Source organism: Mesitornis unicolor, unplaced genomic scaffold, assembly GCF_000695765.1.
Source record: "Mesitornis unicolor isolate BGI_N332 unplaced genomic scaffold, ASM69576v1 scaffold15853, whole genome shotgun sequence".
Taxonomy (NCBI): domain Eukaryota; kingdom Metazoa; phylum Chordata; class Aves; order Mesitornithiformes; family Mesitornithidae; genus Mesitornis; species Mesitornis unicolor.
In genome coordinates, this window is record NW_010172730.1 from 83461 (window position 1) to 101252 (window position 17792).

At 41.4% G+C, this 17792-nt stretch overlaps 1 protein-coding gene across 1 annotated transcript in view; it reads right to left on the reverse strand.

The window, feature by feature from the left end:
- Window positions 1-16168, reverse strand: part of PHF20 (PHD finger protein 20) — a 44970-nt gene extending 28802 nt beyond the window's left edge. The window contains exons 1-8 of the mRNA XM_010180503.1: window positions 16054-16168; window positions 10752-10923; window positions 10474-10558; window positions 9625-9704; window positions 6868-7234; window positions 6359-6466; window positions 5198-5374; window positions 4189-4359 (exon numbers count right to left, since the gene is read on the reverse strand). Of these exons, the coding sequence (XP_010178805.1) occupies window positions 4189-4359; window positions 5198-5374; window positions 6359-6466; window positions 6868-7234; window positions 9625-9704; window positions 10474-10558; window positions 10752-10923; window positions 16054-16136 (1243 nt within the window). The 5' untranslated portion in view covers window positions 16137-16168. The remainder of the gene's footprint in view (window positions 1-4188; window positions 4360-5197; window positions 5375-6358; window positions 6467-6867; window positions 7235-9624; window positions 9705-10473; window positions 10559-10751; window positions 10924-16053) is intronic.
- Between the last annotated feature and the right edge of the window lie 1624 nt (window positions 16169-17792).

Sequence of the window (17792 nt, forward strand, 5' to 3'; positions counted from 1 at the left end):
AAGATAAAGATGAGGAGAAGGAGAAAGACATCTGGCACAGCCGTATTAAGAACATCCTGACAGGGACGGTGCTTCAAGCAGTAAGACTGCAACAAAGGCAGACAACTGCATCACACTTGCAGAATGACAAAATACACCATACACCACCAAAAGCTGCATTCATAAAGAATGAGAAGTATTTCAGGAACCGTCAGTGAAACGGACTGTGGTGTTAGCGAAAGCAAGTGCAGAAAGGCTCTCTTGACTATAAAACTAAAAACTAGCATTCAGGACAAGAAGAGAACTTGTTGCTATTTAATAACTAACATGAAGATGAGAAAACCTAAATGCAGCAGAAGGGGGTAATAAGGTCCAAAGATTTAGCAAAAAAAAAAAAAAATTACAAAGATGACAAGCAAAACTATTCTACCATCACACACATCAGAATTAAAGCCTACAGACAAATAAAGGTAGTACTGAGTAACAATGCTGCACTTTGAATCCAAGTATGACAAGTTATCCTCGACCTTCACCTCCATGCTCTATTTTGTGCAAGTCTTGCACAGAAGAAATACCCCTTCTTTCACTCACACCACCTACTCTACGATATCCTTCTCCCCTTTCCAAACTCCAAATCTCTTTGATACACATGGCAGCCTGAGGACATAACTGCTTGACACACAGTTACTGCTATCTGTGGATGTCTATCTGTTGTCTTGACAATTACCCATGAAGTTCACTCAGCTTTGAGCCTCCACCACCTGATATTTTCAGGACAGCAGGCTCAGACTCTTTCACAAGCCCCCCAAGCACAGGAAGCTACTGGCGATTTTCTACAAGGATTTGAGACCCCACACCAAGGATGCTCTCACGCTGCCTGTTCCTCATTGGGCAGAGTGGGCAGACACGACCCTGTCGGTAAGACAGAAGTACGTACAGGAAAATATAAATCCACTTTTAACTACAGCAGATTTATCCACAACAGGATCTGTGGATTCCAAAACTCTCTTATCAACAAACCACTTGATAATATTTTTAAGTATGGAAATGTAGATCTTTGTACTTGCGTTTCAGGTGACAGTATTTACTCAAAAAGTCCCTGAAGAGTTCAATAAAAACATCCATTTGCCACATCTGGCTGTCCAGCAAGGTACGTCTGGTATTTCTAATATTAAATGTATGGCTTTAATTAAATGAAACAAAATTCACGCTCAGAAGTGTGGATTTTCAGACACCACCAGAGTGCTGAACTCCAGGTCAGAATGAGTGCACATTCCTGAATTAACGTTAACCCAGCTCGCTCAAGCACCGATGGACGTGCCAGCATCCGGAGTGCACAAGCTATGTGCCAGAGGCTTCAGGAAGGCGACTGAATCAAGTCCTGTTCCCAGCCTCAGCTCTTGTATCCAATGAAGCCCAAAAGTCCATACCCTGCACATCCTATCAGCATGACCGATAGCACACGCGTAGGCATTACACGTTCAGCTGGAATTATCCCCAGGTTAAGTCCAAATGACAAACAGGCAGCAATACACGTAACAGGAGGAAGTGACAGTAACGGCGAAGATATTCAAAGGGATCGAAGTTTTTTTGAAGCCCCCATGGTTTAGCTGCACACCAGCACTATGCTGGTGCCCTGTCCCATCTACCTGCTATCAAAATCATGCTCCCCAAATGCTGAAAAAGCAGAATTGAGAAATACTACCTTGTACATTTGAAATACACAAGTTAATTCCTCTCCCTACTTCCTCCCTTACAAAACACAGCATTTCAACTCCAACATATATTATAAAAGTTCACAGGGATAAAACAAGGCAACTGTAAACTGCATCTGTAATCTCAAGCAGAATGTAAATATACAAGCAGGGGAAAAAAAACAACCTGCTGGAATTTTACTTTAACTTAAACCTGCCAACCATTTGCCCTAAAGTTTTTTTCATGGAAGGGGAAGAGATTTCCCCATCAGCAACACATACAAAGAGAACTGACATTTTTATACTGCCAAGCCTGTTTTGTTACCTGTTCTTTCAGTCACTAGAATTGATTTGTTTGCTGTAACCCCTAACACATACTGCTGAGTACATATTATAGATGAGTATATTATAGGCCTGTTGAACTCAAATCCCCCTATTTTTTTTTTTAAGATGCCTTCTCTGAAGATTACCACAGAGCTACACCGCCACCCCAGTTCACGCACACCACTAAAAATTTTTAGCACACCTTTGATTTCAACCTTTTACCTCCAAAAGATTACACAAAAGACAAGGGTCATCTTCAAAATGCTGCACTTCATACAGAAAATTTTCAGGCATTTACAAAACACAAGGTTACCTGGTTGCCAGCTAAAACAGACACTTTAAGAAGTGTAGTAAGTTTGCCATGCACAATCACTGAAGTTAAAAAGCATTTTTATCACATTATTTTCCTACATAAAGCACATCCAACAGGTGACTGTATCCACTGCGGTGGAAAGCTTTGCCATACTTTCTCTTCCATCAAATAGTTTGCCAGAGGGTGAAAGTGAGTATTTTCAAACAAATGCAAATTCTTTCAATTTCCAAACCTGCTATGACCTGCTGTATCTCTCAGAAGAGCTGTCTCTAAGGTAGACGTCCCGCACACTTCTCCTCAGTGCAGTTCAGCTCCCTGTGCCTGTCAGCAGTCACACCTGTACCTGCGCACCTCCTCACATGCCCAAGGTTGGACCCAGCAGCCACCACTCGTTCTGCCTGCCTGAAGCACAAGATTCCCGCAGGGTTAAGAAGCCTCACTGCTTTTTAGCATTTCTTTGCACTACCAGTGACACAAGTGCCTGCAGTCTTTCTGTGAAGAGCTCCAGGAACATCTTCCAAAGACGCAACAGAGGAGGAAACAAAAATGTTTTTCCTCTTCTGCTACAGCAGGCAGACCCTCCTGCCATCTGGAAAAGCTGCTCCAGGGTGAAAATCTGCAAACAGGACATCCCTGTTCATCTTCACGAAATTATATTCAAGGATGCCTGTTCAGTTTCAAGGGCACCTTGGAGGAAAGGAACTTCATATTCCAAAGGAAAGCACTACAAAGCACAACACTGGCAGCTAACATTGCTGACACTGCAAACTCCTTATAGACCTGGCACCAGCTCAGACAGCAGACTACTACACCAGTACCTGACAAGCACTTGTGAGGAGCTTCACCAGTGGCCAGCACAAAGACTTAAGGGAACCAGTGATGTTACACTGCAGTTTCTCAGGGTAAGTATTCAACTTAAAGTGTACATTAAATAGAGGGGGGAAGAACAAATCTATAGCCACTGGAGGAGCAGCACTTTTTACACCTTTCTTTTGCTTCGGAGACTTGCAGGCAGGCCATCAATAGCTCATGTACTTACAGCTAATACAAAGAGCAATGGCATTTCCTTGGTACTGGAGAGATAATTGTCCTGGGGGTCCTGGTGGACAGCAGGATGCTCATGAGCCAGCAATGTGCCCTTGAGCCAAGAAGGCCAACGCCATCCTAGGGTTTATTAGAAGGGGTGGTTGTAGGGCAGAGAGGTTCTCCTGCCCCTCTGCTCTGCCCTGCTCACACCACAGCTGCAATCTTGTGTCCAGTGCTGGGCCCTCAGGTCAAGAAGGACAGGAACTGCTTGAAAGAGTCCAGCAGGGCCACAAAGATGATGGAGGGAGTGGAGCATCTCCCTTATGAGGAGTGGCTGAGGGAGCTGGGGCTCTTGAGCTTGGAGCAGAGGAGACTGAGGGGTGCCCTCATTCCTGGGGATCAATTGGGAAAGGGCAGTGTCAGGAGGAAGGAGCCAGGCTCTGCTCTGGGATGTCCAATGCCAGGACAAGGGGCAGTGGTCCCAAGCTGGAGCACAGGAGGTTCAAGCTGAAGATGAGGACAAACTTTGTCAGTGTGAGGGTGGCAGAGCATGGCCCAGGCTGCCCAGAGAGGTTTTGGAGCCTCCTTGTCTGGAGACACCCAAAGCCCTGGCCGTGTTCCTGTGTGACTGCTCTGGTGATCCTGCTCTGGCAGGGGTTGCACTGGGGGAGCTTTTGAGGTCCCTTCCAACTCCTCATATTCTGTGATTCTGTGAAAAATACACATTTCGCCCCATGGTTAACATTGCAAGAACACACATTTTTGTTAGTGACACGCATACAAGCATGAAACACCTGGCATCAGTTGCCGTAAGAAATGCATCACTACTGAATACGTAATCAAAATTGGAACCTGTAGCAGCAGAAGGCTGAGTTCTGACAGTGACAGAGGAAGACTCAGTGTCTTCAACTTTTTCTTCCTGCAAACCGGCATCTGTACTAAGTGGTGTGCTATGTGACGCATTTCCAGGAGATCCTTCTTCACTCAAACTTTGGTCAGATTCAACAGGAACTTCCAACTGGACTAGAATGGAAGGGAAAAAAATAATTAAAAAGTAAAATAACAGTAACTGTGGGAATTGCAGACAAAAGCATATTCCAGAACACTGATGTATGCACTTATCACATTAATGCTCATCATAATGCCATCCATGCTCAGCCTGCTTGCTGTTGTATTAACATAAAATTATTTTTATTTTTTTTATTTATTTTTTATTTTTATTTTTTTTTTTACAAACACAGCTATTTGTAGCAACCCTCTGAACTTAGAGCTGCTTCAAAACACACAGGCTGCTAACTATATATAGTGTAAAATGAGACAGGTCTCCTCAAACCATTAGCAGAGCTCCCCCTGAAAGGAAAAGGCAGTGAAGCACAGAGCAGAAAAGGGGAGCACTATCTCCACCCAGTCTGATAATAAAAGCATCCCGTTTGGTGTTTTTAATGTTCACCAAGAGGATTAAACTGTGTATTTAGCACTTGGGTTACTTACTGAATCTAAAAGCATTAACATTTTGTAAATACCTCATTTTTCACAATCATAACTAGCTTCTTTTAAAAAAAAAACAAACCACAAAAACCCAACAACATTTCCTTCAAGTTATACAATCTGTGGAGCACTCCTTTTGCAAGGCCAGTTATCCCTCTACTTGAAAAGCTCCCACCACACAAGGGAAATCCTAGGGTTACTAATGGAGAGGGAATCAAAATCAGAAGCCAATCAGGGCAACAGACAGAAACTTTCCTTGAGTTTCCTGAACTGCAGATACAGAGCCTGCAGGTTATGCACGTGAAAATACAGTGCCTGGAACAACCGCCTACCATGCCACCTCAAATCCAGAGCACAACAGAAAGCTGCTTACCCTTCTCAGATTCTTTTTGGTTAGACACTGCATCTTTCAAAGGCTGAATTTCCGTTGAAGCTGTGACATGATCTGTATTTAAAATCTCATGGCTAACACCAGATGAGAGTCTTGAAGATCGTCTCCTGATCTGGTCTCTTTCAGGGTTACCTGAGGAGTTCTTCAATTTTTCCTGAGCTGGAATAGAGAAATCTAATGGGATTGTGTAGTTACAGGATTACTAAACAGCTCACAAGCAAACTTCAGCAATCTCCCCTCCCAGTGAGAGTTTGAAAGTGTGTTTTTTAAGGCCTGAGGTTAGTAGCAAAACATAAACAGCCCTGCTGATTAAACCTCTCTGCAAAAGCTACAATCATATTAACAGTTATAACTGGCATAAATATAGAGCAAAAGCGTATCTTATAGAGGTCTCAACTCCTTCTTTTACTAACAGATTAGAAATAAGAATACGAATGAGTATCTTCCTGGTAAAACGCTGTTTTAAACAGCAATAGTCCCACAGACATAAACACCACCAGAAGTTAAGACAAGACAATTCAAACACAAACAACTTTGACCCTAAGCTGGGTATCGTACAGGCACTGATGTTTTAAGACTTTATCGCCCCAAGGAAGGGAACAACAGCCTTCTTCAGATCTTCATCTCCTTATTCATGACGCTACTATAGAGAATATAATTTCCTCTCCTCACCAACATATTCAGGTTATTCAGCACGACCACACAGTACACCAAGATAAAGCAGAACCTATCAGGCTGCAGTGACATGAGTATCTGTCTAGTGTGAACGTTTCTTTGCTAAGCAATGTGGTAGACTCTTATCTAGTAACTAAAGAGTTTATACAGCTAGAAAAAGGCTTTTCTAACCTTCTACACATTGAAGGCAATATAGTCACTGACTCTCCTATGCTTATGAACTTCTCCATCAAGACTCACAGTTTGTGGCTCCTTTATCTAAATCCAGCTCCCCAGATTTAGGAGGGAATTTCACCACCATGCTGCCACATAAGAACAGCCGATTTAAGAAAAACAGGTGCTGCATTTCACCCACTTCATGTACCACAGTTCAAGCTTAAAACTACAGACTTCTCCCTTCCCTCAACTTAACCTTCTAGAACTTACACGTAGAAATACCATGAGGGTTGAACACCAAAAAATACTCACACAAGTTTTTTTCAATCCTGGGACGCTTTGACGGAACTTCACTTCCCTTAGGTATTTTCCGACGTCTTAATTCCAAAGTTATGGGCTGCAGCGTCTGAGAACTTGGCTCTACATATTTAGATAGAGAACAAAATGTGACTGGATATGAAGGTGTGAAGCTCTTTAAAACAAATTCCAACGTCTCGTAACTTAAAATACTGGACTTGCATAAATACAGTTTCATCTGGCTTTCCAAAGTCTACACATTACCATTTAATCCTACTGCAGACATGTCCCGTAATAGAGATTTAGGAGAGCAATGTTCATAATCTCCGGCCAAACCACTGAAGCGTCAAACTTGACTAACAAGTATGGTCTCACCTGTACTAACCAAGCCTGAACAAAGAGGACTTTCAATTTTTTAGTAGTTTCTAGAGACTCAGGCTGCGAAGCAAGATACTTTTCATTCCTTTAGGTAAGTTCAGAAGGGTTCTGATAAATGGCCTAAACATTTTAGTTCAGGTACATACCTGCTGGAGGTGTTATCGGGGGTCTTCCACGTTTTCGCTTAGTTTCTTTTGTGTTTTCCTGTGGACTCTTTACATTGTTATTCTCAGGTTTCTTCTCAATTTGTGTATCTACTGTATATTCCATATCATTCTCTGATATATTCTCTTTATCTTCTTTTCCATTCTTAGATATATTCTTTTCTGAGACCTTGCCTTTTCCTTCTTTATCAGGTTGCTTAACTCTTTGCTCAGCCTTTAATGTCTTTTCATCCTTGTCTTTCTTTGCATTACTTGTTGCTTTCCTCTGTTCTTTAAATTTCTCCCGCTTTTCAGGAGATGACAGAATTTCATTACCTCTTTCCTTAGGCTTAGCATTACCCACAATATTCTATAACAAAGAGAATGACATAGGAAAATTAATTTATTGCAATCTGAAGGTTGTCCTCTGCCTTTGTATTTAGCACACTTGCATCCTTTTCCAATTTTTTAAAGGATAAATGCATATACTCTACTGCAACCCCAAAACTGAGGCACTCAGAGGCACCTGAACTGTTCAAGGACCCATACAGCTTCGACAGGACAGTGAAACATGTTTACTCTTCTCACAACTCAGTGGCATAAGAGATTTGCTGTTTCTTCCTTCACTTGTGCATGTTAGGTCTGTCCTAGCTTACACAGTACTACCTAAAGCCTACCTGACACATTGAAGAAAAAGTGGGAGTCAAGACCACAGAAAAGGGCAAACAGATCAATCATTGGGATGCAAAAACTGTCTTCCTTTCACAAGCGTCTCTTTCAAAATAGCCCAATGTTCAGCTTGTAATTATCAGTGCTACTGAGATGTGCTAAGCAAAGAGTCACGTAAAGCAACTGCTATCACCAACTTCATCAGGAACCACATGATGTTAAAATTTCACATTTAAGTTCAAAACCAAAACTTTTGTCTTTCTGTAATTCGTGTTCAGCATGAGAGGACATGAAAATCCTTCACAGGGCCTGGCCAGAAAGCTACTGACACAATATTCAACTGTAATCTCATTTCCTTGTAGTTCTTATATACCACCACTACACCAGGAAGAACAACACTATATTAACAGGTCACTGCTGCTACAGGTCCTTTCCATTTTGGGATCAGGTTTCATACTAACACCACCTGGGGGATACAGATTTTGGTTTTTTCCCCTTCCAGTAATCCTGCTACAGGCAGAACTTCCCTGCTCTAATGAACAGAAACTTTCCAACCAAGTGCTTGGATTAAGAATTTATATTTGGTCGTGTGTCGACACTGCTTTAGTTGAACTAACTTCGCTCTTCCTGTTGCCTCATAACTTGAAGCATTGAAGAGCAACCAGGCTCCTCACCAGTCACAGTTCTGCAAGGTGCAACAAGCTTAAACTCTGAACAAGGATCAGAGGACAAGACCACCTGCCTCTTGATACCTCCTTGGTGAAGGAAAGTGGAACCGCTGATCTGAGTTTTACAAAATTCTAAGAATACTTACTAGGCTCACTGTCTTGCTGCACTACACTACACCTTGCCTCTCCTCACCTCAATCTTCCTACCTATACATGGCTTGCAAGAACAGATATCTTTTAAGGTTGCCATTTTGCGACCACAGTGCTAAGAAATAATTTTGATGCGGTAAAATGGTGAATGTGCAATCTGTTTCACTCTCTATGATACTACTTCAACCACAGCACAGAGGTGATAAAAAAATCACTTTTAAAAAATGTGAGATCAAATTGCTGCATATTTAATGAAAACACCCAGGCAAAGGGGAAAAGGGTCTTTCACCTTCTTAGGCATCTGAGCATCGCTTTTACCAGACATAATAAAAATCTGTCTTCTGTAAATTCCTTAAATGCAACAGCTATGGGAGAAGCTTCAGTAGAAATTCAGATTATTAGCAAAATAAACTCAAAACCAACTGTCAAATGTTAAGTTTAATCAGTTGTTCTGCTCACAGAGCCATCCGATTTGAATCAAGTTATGTGGTACTGGAGCACATGAACCATCTTAATCAAGTTATTCTCAAGAAACTGAACCATAAATACATTACATCTGAATTACCTCTTGATGTTACTGAACTCTTAAGTGTCCTTGCATAAGTACATTCACGCTGTGTAGGTCATTAGCATTTTACCATCACTCTCCAATGCAGCATGGTACATGCTCTATATAGGCACAGAGTAACACTGTCATTAAAGAAAAGATGACCAGCTTAAGTTGCTCCCTTCTGAAATCAGGTTGCTTTTTTGTTTGGTTGGTTTCTTTGATGCATTTCTTTTGTGCTGGGGTGGGGTTTGTTGTTGTTTTGATTAACAGACAGCTTCCCTAGAAGTTTCAAGACAATCAAGTAGTTCCTTCGGTAAAGAATAGTTACTGCCCACTCCATAGTTCCCATGTCTTTATTTTGTAAGATGCACCTAATTTAAACTAATCTCAAACAGGTGAAACAACCAAATAGTGTTTCAATAACCTACCACTAGCTCCAGTATGTACGTTCTGAGTTTTCCAATGACAGAGAAATCTGTTTTATTTATAAGCTTATGACATCTTTAGTTCAAGAGGTGCACTGATGAGAACATGAACTTGAAAGCTTTGCAAAACACACCACGAAGATTTGCATAACCGTCTCATTTTAACAGACTTTATTTCAGATACATTGGACGTTAGCAATAGAGAAGTCTCATCCATTTCATCTTTTACAATTAATCAGATCTAGCCACCTGAACAGCCAATTTCAGAATACACTAATAGCACGAACACAATACTTACCTGACCTTTGGAAAAAGCTTTGACATGAATGTTTTTGACAGTCTGAACTACACCATCATAAAACTTCACAGTGTATGTACCTAAAATTAGAAAATAAAGCATAATAGTTTAAAGAACAGAAGTTATTTAACAGAGCATCTGCTAACAGCTCCAATACTCTAGCTGCATATTTAGCCCTAGACAAGCACTGCCTTATCTGTCATGTTAGAAACACTGGCAGTAGAGGTCTGGTAGAGTACAGGCCAGGTAAGGGAGAAACAGTGAACTTTCCAAAAATAATTATGGTAAACAAAGGTGCATGTCTAAGCTTCGAGTTGGTCCTTAGACACGCTTTCCTCACAAAATCCCAACATGCTTGTGGTAGAATACTCCAGTAGATAATTACGGAGACTTTTTCTCCTGGATCCTACAACAAACAGTCAATCCAAAGAAAGCACAGCTCAAAAGCAAGTCCTCCACAGTTAATTACCAATATTCAATAAGAAGCAGCATAGCTGTGCTTCCCCCTTGACTACAGTTCCCATTTGTTAAGGGTTTTTGCAGCTCTGACACTAGTTCCACTGTCAAGAGATGCATGTGACCACAGCAAACTGAAGAAGAAACAACTTTTCCCAAGCACATACTTAAAGCAATTACTGACTGGATATCCCAGCAGAAAGTTCTTTTATCTCATGCAAAGAATAAGAGGTTAGGTTGAGAAAGTTGATGGCAGATCAAAACACACAATGGAAAATAAAACTCTTCACAGTTTTCTGTCTGCTGTACTCTCTCTCCGCCTGAGCAAAAAGGTCAGAATGCAATTAGAAATGCATTACCAACAAGCATGACAAACCTAAAGTGACTACTTACCATCTTTGTTAACAGAAGTAACTTTGGCTGGATAGAAGCGGCAGTCAGACCAGCATGCCAACACCTGATCATTTATGTTAAATCCCTACAAGACAACAGTTAAAAGTGTTTTCATCTAGACTTACTGAAACATACAACTTCATCAAAATGATTGGTTTTCCAACGTTTAAGACAAATCATAAAACTTATACAAGCAGGCAGCACAGCAAGTGAAGACATAATTCACAAACTGCACATTAAACGGATATGTACACGGATGTTCTCTATTTTGTACTTACTGCACAACCTTCTTCCTCATGCAATCCTTCTTTTCTTAACTGTATCTTCTCTAAGGGACGCAAATAAGGACTGTCCCAACAAAACCATTCATCGTATCTGTGGTTCCAGCGTTTGAAATGGATAAGAACTTTTCCTTCTTCATAATCAATTTCTTCAATGTGCGCTGGGTACCTGGTCAAAAGGTAGATTAAAATATTTCAATTAAGGTAAGCTGTCTCAGACACTTAACTACAGTATAAAGCACTACACAAACTGGATCATCTGCATAATATCAAAAGCAAAATATCTGAAGATCTGCTTGGTCAGGTGTGATGGGGAGCCGAGTTACTACACCTAACAACTCTTAGTTTCTACAGTCTTAGTATTATTTGATGTATCACTTGTGTAAGCAATAAAGACACTACAAAATGACTAAGAGCTCAGCACAGGATAAATCCCAAAACTGAACAGCAAAGGCTGCAGGAAGATACGACAAGTAAGGAGTTCTTAGTTCAGGGTGGGAAAAAATAAATCTAGAGACCAAGAAATCAGAAAAACTTTCCTTACACCTGCACATTTCATATCTACACAAAAGTGATAGCTCCAGCTCCCTCCTACCAAGAGTAACTGGTGAAGGTCAACACACTTCTCTGAGATACCCATCAACAGGCATCGTGAATCATCTTCCCAGCACAACACCAGAAGTCTAGCAAGCACACTAAACCTAATTTAAATTTTAGATTCTCAAAGTTAAATTTCATCTGCAAAGTCCTGGGACTTTTAAATAAAAAACTCTCCATATATCACAAGTACAGGAATCCGAGAAGAGTCAAATCCAGCTGTTTCTTAACAGGAAGACCTTACAAACTACACATTTCTTTAATTGCATTGGTAATTTGTAACCGCAGTGTTTCAGAATCATAGCATATTTCACTATCCCAACTAAAAAAAAACATCCCAAGTACTGATGTTTTCCCCTCCACAATAACAGCATCAGGAGAAAATCTTCACTTGCCAGTATCTGCAGTTATTTGTGGCAGAAAGGCAAGGCCCCACTGAATTCCTGAACAAAGGGTGGATTTGGGTGTTTTTTTCTTCAACAAGTATTCTTTACCTGATATATCTCACTTTAAAAGACAGAACAAGGGGTAGAAAGAAATGGCATCTTGAAAGGATCAAGCATGCTAAAAAAGCCTAGATGTTTCAGAATTAAGACTTAAATGCAACAGGGTACCATTTTACAATTCTACAATGTACAATAAAAAGCTACCTACAACTGAAAATCTTCATCAGATCTGAGACACATCCAATCAAGACTTGTTCAAGAAGAGCTACAAACAGGCCACACTACAGACTTACATTGCAGCCACAGACTAAGGACCTGCCTGACAATCGATGCCATGTGCCTCAAGCTATGCCCTCAGTTCATCCCAATATAATATTAAAACACATGCAGCAAAGGCTGTAGAGGAGAGGAAGACAAACGGGAGATACTTACAGCATGAGCATCTCTGACCAGTTACCAGCTTCCTAGGAAGAAAGCAACTTCCCTTGTGTGACAATCAACATATTTCATGTTTAGGTATTCCCAAGCACTGCCCTGCACAGGTCTGTGAGGGGGGAGTGTTCAGTGTCTTCCCACATATAACAATGTAGCTCTATTAAACATAGCTTATTCTCAGCTATCTCAGCAACTGCCTATCACTAACTACAGGTACCCAGCTCCCTGCAAAGTGCAGCAGAAATGTGGGTAGGAATTCTCAGATCTTCTCAACAAGACACTAATCAGGAAGATGCTTTTGCCATCAGTACTGCAATGGGCCTAGGGCTTATGCAGATTCTCAAACATCAAGAGTGAAGCTGCTAAAATTGACAGAGCACAGGCTCAACGTTAAGATAACAATCCAGCCCATGCAGACAACCACCTCTGGTGAACAACTTCAATCCACTTTTTCTCACTTGGGAGAGACAAGCTCAAGTGACAAGAGCCAACTTACTACAAGATGCAAGATTGTTCCCTGTTTCACACACAGTAAAAGGAGGAACCTTCTCCACCAGAGTCATCATCAACCCAGAACCATGAGCCAGTACCATCTGCATCTATCCCACCTCACCTTCTAAAGACTCCCTGATCGGGGAAAAGACTCTGATTTATCATCAAGAACAGCAAAAACATACCTGATAATGAGACCAAATTTCAGCCTGGCTGAGAGCCGGCGTGAGTAAACTGGGGCTCTCAGCCAGCTCCTGGACAACATGCTGCAAAGCCTGAACAAATCTTTTTCTGAAGCAACCAACACGCATCCAGTGCTCTTGACTGGAACAGTGAAGCCTATCAGCAGCTGTGCTAGATTTATTCATGAGCTCTGACAGCCCCCTCCCCATTACCACCTTCGCTTTAGATGCAAAACACAGCGTTGGCAACTTTGAAAGGTTCCTATATTCTCAAGAGCTCCGAGAGCCACACACTGACAGTGCAAGCTTCCTTCCTCCAACATTTGTTCCCAAGGCAGAAGTTCTCAGATCTATTCAGGAGAGCAGTAACACAGTATATCCATACACACACACATACCAAAAAGCCTGGGAAAATGCCAAGGGGTAAAGGTAAGTTAAAAGAAATTCAGAGTTGTTTATGAAGAAAACTTACTAAAGAAGGACACACAAAGTGAAAGGCCAATAACTGAAACCTGGCTTAAGGCCTGAAAGAAAAAAAAAAAAAGAAAAAAACCAGTACAATTGCCGTGTGTCCAGAGATGGTCCAATACATTCTGCCCAAAACCACTGAGGAAGCATTTAGCTGCCTTCACTGATTCTGGGGAAGAAATCCCCAACTAGTAACTCCAGTTACTCCAGTAATTCCCAACTCACACAGGATAACTCTCACCAGACAGGGCTTAGCAATGACTGCCAAGTTCACACTACTGCTGTCACAGCACAGCAAATAATATGAAAATTGGTTTATTGTAGACACAAGAGTAAAACCATCCTCTTCTGTGAAGAGGCAAGTATCTGGAAATTCAAGACCAGGGTGCTGACTGAAGGAGTTCGCATCAGTCCTAGACCAGTTTGTCTCCCTTCCACTCTCCTACACACCTGTCCTTGTTTCACTGGAATAGAATCATAGAATCACTGGCCCAGGCTGCCCAGAGAGGTTGTGGAGTCTCCTTGTCTGCAGACACCCAAAGCCCTGGCCGTGTTCCTGTGTGACTGCTCTGGTGATCCTGCTCTGGCAGGGGTTGCACTGGGGGAGCTTTCCAGGGCCCTTCTAACTCCTGACATCCTATGATTTGTGATCACATCTAAACACTCTGAAATCCTGAACCAGTCACCTCCATGCAAGGCAGGTAAATGGGGCATCTGAGATTAAATACCTTCCAGAGCGCTACTGCCATTTGAGAAGCAATACTGGCCCATGAATTGACTGGTGTGTCTGGTACTGAGTACAGAAATCAAAGCTCCCTGATCAAGTAAGAGACTTCTGCCTAGGTTAAAGTGCCAACATAGCAACAAAAGAAAAGCTTGGACCTCTGAAGGTCCAGCACAGGGAAAAGCAGTTATCAGCCAACTGAAAGCTCTGTATCCTCATAAAAGGAGTGCATTGTAACTACACCAGAGGAGGTCCTGCTCACACTGCAGCAGGTGAAACTAGCAAGGGAAAAAAAAGTCTGCTGTCCTCTACAGATCCACAGCTGGGGAGATGTCAGCCTGTCACTACTGATACTTCTGAGAGAAAATAAGCTCCCAGCTCTTACACATTTTGGTTCACAAATACTGTCAACAGAAATACACACACATCACCAGTCAAGGTAACATGGACTTTCTGCCCCAGCTTTCGAAAGCTAAGCAAGCAAAAGAAAACTTTCAGAACTCTAGAGTTAATAACTAAGTTCTGAGATCCAAGAAGTGCAAAACACCTGGCATAAGACAGGTCATTTAACATCATGCCTTTTTAAAAACCAGAAATGGCTTGGTTTTGGACATGCAGCATATCCAAAATTCAAATTTAAGCCAAGGGATACATGGAAAGTATATCAAGTGTTGAATTCCCTCCTCAAGTTACCCTGTGTAAGAGCTGTGTACTCCAATACTCTGAGACACTGTTGTACAATCATGTGAAAAGGATGAGTTATGAACACAAGTTATCAGCCTTACTCAAACACAGACTGTACTAAACTGTATCCCTAATAAGCCTACATTACAGACAGGCTAAGAAATCTCATTTCTGTAGGCCTGAGTATTTTCTTCCTGTAGAAACAAAGCTCAGTACAAAAGATGCATGCAGATTCAGGCCGAAATCCTGCCTACGCAACTTTTGGTTACACAGGAAAGCCAATGGAACACACAAGTATGATTTAAAGTACTTCACATTCTTTCCATAAAAAGCTATGTTTACTCATTTTCACAATTCCAGTCCCCTTGTACCTGGAAAGCAGAGAAATACCGTGCATGTGTGCATGCAATCAAGATGGTTTGGAACAAGGCCCCTGTGGCTAAGGCAGTGCCCCATCCTTCTGCAACATCAAGATGGTTCTCAGCACCGTGACTTCTGCACACTTAACCTGCCCACAGTTTCCAGAGCCTGAAGTACAATCATGTTTAACTCACATAGACTCTTAAATAAGAGTCAACTACAGCCGACTTCAGGAGAGAGGAGACATCCTAAGGAGCGAACAAACGCCATTTAATTCCTGTATTTAGGAAGCCTTTGTCTTCAGCAATTTTCATTGGATGCCTCCTTCACTGAGCATTATTAAATGCTATTTTTTGAGCCTAAAACAGAGTTAGAAGACTCAGAGTCAGCTCAGATAACTTTTAGGCCTCTTTTTTCCTTCCTGAATAACCACCGCAATAGGAAAAGAGTGGAATGTGTTTCCCCACCCAGTTTTTTAATTCTAAAGCTGACCACCCTCACATGAGCTGTGACAATTTCAGTCAGACTTTAAAGCCTATGAACTCACAACAGCCACAAAAAGGAAGTGGTGAGGAACTACCCTGGGTATCCTGTACTGCAAAGGATTTCTCTCTTCATAACGTCTGCTCTGCAACCTGCGTACAGCACAGAATTTAAAGTGTGAGTTCAGGAGCACCACTGGATTTGCACACAGTCCTATTTCCCAGACACAGACAGTACCAGCACACCTCCTTTTGAAGGCCAGCACAACACGTCAGTAGCTATCGCCCATTTCAACCACTGGTATATAAACTTTCATAAACTCATTACTTCCCTATAAACCAACGACCAGGACTCTAAATACTGTACAAATACAAAATGTTTGAAGATAGTAAAGAGTTAATATAATATGAATGGTTTTAAAAAAATACCAGTTTTTTAATCTGTCACGGGCTTCCAACTGGGCTCCCACCTCAAAGTTGATCCCTCTTCTATTCGGAGGATGTTTTGTCATTTTGTAATATCAACACTGCTGATTTTATTCCCCTGAAAAATGCAATTAAATATCAATCACTAATCAAGACATACACAAAATAAGCTTATGCACCATAATCCCCAAAAGCTAGATGTTAAGGGTCCTCTGTAATTTTTGTCTGCAGAAAGCAATGGGGGTAATTATCTCTTAAACAAGGGTTCCCAAGTGACTGTGCAGCATCATTCAAAAACTGTGTTCACAACGGCAGCTACTGGCTCATGGAAGATTGAAGCTCAACCTTGGTTCATCGGTCCAAGTTCCAGGTCAGTTAAGAACTCTGCGACCCAATGTTTATTCACGACTGAAACAGAAGTTTCATGATATTCTCCCCCCCACTCCGATTCTGATGAAAAGAAGAAATCCAGTAAACAGGAAGCGGGCAAAACCAAACACAACAACAATCTTTCAACAGCTCTCATGTTAGCGAAGCGTTCGAGAACACTGTGGCACCTCATCATTACAAATGCAGCAGGGTTCAAAGACGTTAGAAACAAGTAGTTCCTTTAACCAATTTCAGAAGACTGTCTATACTGTTTGCATATTTGCATTACTTTCTTCCCATCTCTCCATCATTTTAACCAGAAAATAAAAACAGAACAGTCTTCATTAAGACGTATTTCCAACAGATAACATAAAGGTTTAACAAATCTTGCCAAAGCAGTTTCTCTCAAGGTACACTTAATGGAAAGCCTGATTAGGAGCTATTTTCCCCCAATTCTTGTCAGCCATTTGCCACAATTTTAAGATATAAATTATGATCCATTCCTGTAGACTTCAAGCTCGTGATCCAAAAATTTAAGTAAGCTTTATTCAATACTAACCTACTTACAGTAAGGCCGTATCTTGAAGATTCAATTAAAGATGTATAAAATGGATGCAAGTTAAACTAAGCGGCCTTCTAGTCCCATACTACAAAAATAAGAATGCATGCACTGGCAACAGAAATAAGCAGGAGCATTTTGGCTGACACAACACACGAACAGCAATGACATCAACTGAGTTGCATCTATTAAAGCATTAACATTATTTTATTAAGAACTTCAAAGATCTTTAGGAAAGTCCTAAAGCTTCTATTGCAGGGAAAAGCTGTTCCATCAACACACTTTTTTAAGCCAGGCCATTTGCCAAGGGCTGGCCATGGAGGCCCCCCACCACCTCGAGTATTCTAAGCAAACTGCAAAGAAACGTCTCTACCAGGAGATGATCTGCTGTCTTCCCCTAAAACACTGCTCTCAGACCTCACTTCATTATTGTTAAAGCAGCCTGCAACAGTAAGGAGGGGGAGGAGGAGGGGGGGAAGCAGCTATTGCCTGTAAGCTCAGTTCACAACACAGCGATTCACACCAAAAGAAAAAATATTTTAGCAACCTAGGAACTGAGAAACATTGCAAGTTACTTTTCTAGAGTATCTTATAACAAACTGTGTGTTCACCCAGCATGGACTTGAATCACTCCAGGAACAACTGCCTGCTGACATGGCTAGAGGTTGGGGTGGGGGTGTTTACCTATCACCTCCGTAACTTTTAACTGGGAAAACAGAGGGAAAAGGAAGTTAAGGAGAAGTTAGGATTGTTGGGGCTTTACGTTCTGATGAGAAACAAAGAGAAAGAATGAAAAAGAAAACTCTGGAAACCT